This window comes from Octodon degus, unplaced genomic scaffold (genome assembly GCF_000260255.1).
Source record: "Octodon degus isolate 3935 unplaced genomic scaffold, OctDeg1.0 scaffold00093, whole genome shotgun sequence".
NCBI classification, from domain to species: domain Eukaryota; kingdom Metazoa; phylum Chordata; class Mammalia; order Rodentia; family Octodontidae; genus Octodon; species Octodon degus.
This window is the reverse complement of record NW_004524669.1, coordinates 3,794,173-3,797,869: the sequence shown is the minus strand read 5'-3', so window position 1 is coordinate 3,797,869 and position 3,697 is coordinate 3,794,173. Positions and strand designations below refer to the sequence as shown.

Here is a 3,697-nt window from a genome sequence, read left to right as displayed (position 1 = left end):
TTTTTCCAGTATCGGGATTGAACTCAGGACCCTGTGCTTGCCAGGCAAGCACTTATTCTACTGAGCTATCTCCCCAGGCCCTCATTGTGAAAATTCAGATTTCTTTTTGCTTAAAAAAATTTTTTTGGTGGTACTAGGAATGGAACCTAGGACTTTTACATTGAACTACATCCTCGCCCTTTTCTTATTTTTATTTTTTATTTTGAGAAAAGGTCTTGCAAAGTCACTCAATTGCCAAGGCTGGGCTTAATTGTATAAGCTTCCTGCCTCAGCCTCCCAGAGTGCTGGGATTACACATGTACACCACCAGGCCCAACTAATAATTCTTGTTATGGAATAATTTAAATAGATCAAAGTTAGTATCAATACTTTTTGTTTGTACTGACAGTAATAATAGATACTTTCAGCAATTTTCTAGTGTGTGTGCTTGCAGTAATAGGAGATGCCCTTTAGATTTCAAAATAAGCATGAAGAGGATTAACAGAAATAAATAAAGCAAATTAACATTTCAAAATAATTCCATCCTGACTCTGGACCTATGTAAATGGGGAGCTCAAAACAGCCTGTCTCTTTCAATATTTATAACCCATTTTTCCTTTTTTCTAATTAGGCTTACAGCTATTCTCATGGGGTTAGCAGCACTCTTGGAAGTGCCGTTTATTAGACAAATTCAATCTAACAGCTAAAGCACATTTTACCTTCAACATTAATGTTATTTTCAAAAGTCAGAAATAAATAAAAATCAGGAGTTGCAGTTCTTTTTACCTTTTTTCCTTCGTATTTCCAGAATTCATACTGAGAGCTTTCCAGACCGTGGTTTTAGGCATTTCATCAGATATATTAATCTCAGAGGGGTCACATCTGAAATCAACACTTAGGACAGTGAATGTTAGACAGATACGCAAAACATGTATCTCAGTCTGTACTGGCCACCACCACCCCCATCGGAAGGGAAAAGACAGCGCCTGAGGGAGCCCAGCTGACAGCTTGCAGGAGCTCTAGGAATCAGATGGAGTCCAGTTCCCGTAGCCACTGAGGCTGGTGTAGAAAGCAGCACAATAGCTAAGCTGGTACCCCAAGTAGTGGCTGCTCCTCCCGAGGAGCTCACTATGGACGCTGATGACATCGTGATACCAACAGGATGGCATTGGGAGCTACTCCTCACAGAGTGCTGACTGTGTGCCAGGTGCTCCTCGCTCACTTTCTCATTTACACAGCCAAATTGTTTGCATTTGTAGCTTACAAAGGACTGTCACACTATATTTTCTTCACTATCACAGCTACAGAGGTTAACCGCACCCTCATTTTGAAGGTGGGGAAATTAAAACGCACAGAGCTGTGTCTGTTTAGGATCAAACGACCTTAAGTGGAGAATCAAGACTTTAAATCTGGTCCTTGGTCCCCTACAGCCCCAGAGAACTCTGAATTCTTTCATAGGCCAGACAGGCTTCTTCTAAACTACCAAGAAAGGAGACAACATCCTGCTAAAGAAGGGCCCACCTCCTGTGCCACCAAAGATTTCCAAGCCTACGGCTCCCTCCATAGTGGCATATAGGAAGGTTATTAGGGACCAAAGAAAAGACTTTCCTAATCTGCCCCACAGTACAACCAGCCCCTTGGTCAGTCAGTTCTCTGGGGCCTACATGATCGAGGTTCCCCACTTTCTTCTTGCTCTGTTCCCCTCTTGAACTCTAGCCTCCTCCAGGCAATATGTTTCTCTTGTAAACAACGCAAACAAAATGCCAGGAGTGAAACCACACATGGAACACTTTAGTTTCCTGTGGGGATCAACAGGTTTGGTAAAGAAAGGAAAGGGGCTAACTGATTGGCAGAAGTAACGCATTTTGGTAATCTCAGTTCAGTTCCTCCTTGGCTGTCTGAATGGTAGATGCCATGAGCCAGACTGGAATGGGCTTTCTTCGTCTATCTCTAAAGGCTGGCCCAAGAGTAGGCATCTCATGTCCATAAGGCTGAAAACTCTTTGGATGTAAAGACCATGTCTTATTTATCTTCGGAAGTGATGAAAAAAAGGGCAAAAAGAACATACAGACCTGGGTTTGAATCTTAACTTTTATGCTTAGCATTGTAACCAGGAGCAAATTACTCAACGCCCTATAAGCCTCAGTTTCTTCACTTGTACAACGGTGGGTAAGGAGACTGAGCTCAGGAAATGGTTGTAAAGACTGAGGGAGAGCACACACGTGAGCAAACCCTTTTGCACATGCCTGGCCCAGAGGAAGACACTCAGATACTGGCACATGTATCTTTCTTCTCCTGTGGCTGCTGGTATCCGGCAGAGGGCAAGGCACAGAGCAGGCCTTCAGTGCACAATGAAATACAAGAGGCAATTTCCACAGGGTGGAACAGGAAGGCTGAATACCAGCAGCTGGAATTTTGGCAACACCCTCAACCACAGACCTGACATTTAGGGAATACCCCAAAAGTAAACTTGCCCTTGGAGGAGATTTACCTGAAACTGTTGTTTTTTCCAGGACTACTTAGTAACTTTCTGCTTTCTAGGGGGAACTTGTCTCCCCCTATTTCTAACATTTTCTCAACCTCCTGAAACAAAAGAAGACATTATTTTATCTTGGACCAAACAAGATCACGAGTCTTTAGCAGCCCACTCTTCTATCACTACAGTCTCTACCTAATTTTCTCATATGTATTATGAGTATAATTAGGTTCTTTCATAAGTTCAGTGCTTCACAAAGAGACACATATTTGCACACATAGTAGAGCACTGAAAAAATAAAATTAAAAGACCCTGAATCTGAGTAAAGCTCTAGATCTAGTGACCAATTTGCTGGAAAAGCCAGGAACAAATGAACATGTTAAATGACATCAAGGAAGATATTTTAGAAAACTCCACATGGTGGGAAGCATACAGGTGAAAAAAAAATCTCGTGTCCTTCTTCTGCAAAATGGAAAAAAAGGAACAGGAACTGCAAAAGAATATTTAACAATATAACAACCAATTACAATGGGTGGACCTTCTTTATATACAAATTAAAATAAGTTATTAAAAGCAATAATAAGAAAGCTAAGCATGGTAGTTCACACCTGTACTTCCAGCACTTGGGAGCTGAGGCAGGAAGATCACTGCAAGTTCAGCACCAGCCTGGGCTACAAAGTTAGCTCAAGGCGAGCCTGAACTGCAGAGACCCTGTCTCAAAAAACGACAAAAGATAAATAAATAAATAAATAAATCAAAACACAATAATAAAGGAATTGGGGAAATATGAACACTAACATTTTTCTCGTGTATATGTTTACAGTGTTCCATAACAAAGTATTTTCTTGCAAATAATACCACTAATGTAAAGGAAATAATAGCAGCAAAAAGTACAAATGTGTTTAAAGTTGTATAATAATAAAATGCAAAAGAGCTAAACATTTTACTAAGGGAAGAATACTTATTACTATAATAGCACAGAATATTGTGCATTCATTAAAACAAAAGCTTTATTATATAAAAACACAAACATAGGGGCCGGGGAGATGGCTCAGTGGAATAAGTGCTTCCCTGGCAAGCTCAAGGGCCTGAGTTCAATCCCTGGTTCTGCAAAAAAACAAACAAAAAACCCCCACAAATATGAAAGTCTTATGAAATCATGTTGAGGAAATCAGAATATCTGTATATCTTATCTGTATATCTATACCTATATAGATATATACAGATATAGATCTATATAAA

General features: G+C 40.3%; 1 protein-coding gene across 1 annotated transcript in view; it reads right to left on the bottom strand.

The window, feature by feature from the left end:
* The window catches only part of Slc4a8 (solute carrier family 4 member 8), a 92,509-nt gene that overhangs the window by 4,053 nt on the left and 84,759 nt on the right, over positions 1-3,697 (bottom strand). The window contains exons 23-24 of the mRNA XM_004637832.2: positions 2,471-2,562; positions 766-861 (exon numbers count right to left, since the gene is read on the bottom strand). Coding sequence (XP_004637889.1) covers positions 766-861; positions 2,471-2,562 — 188 coding nt within the window. The remainder of the gene's footprint in view (positions 1-765; positions 862-2,470; positions 2,563-3,697) is intronic.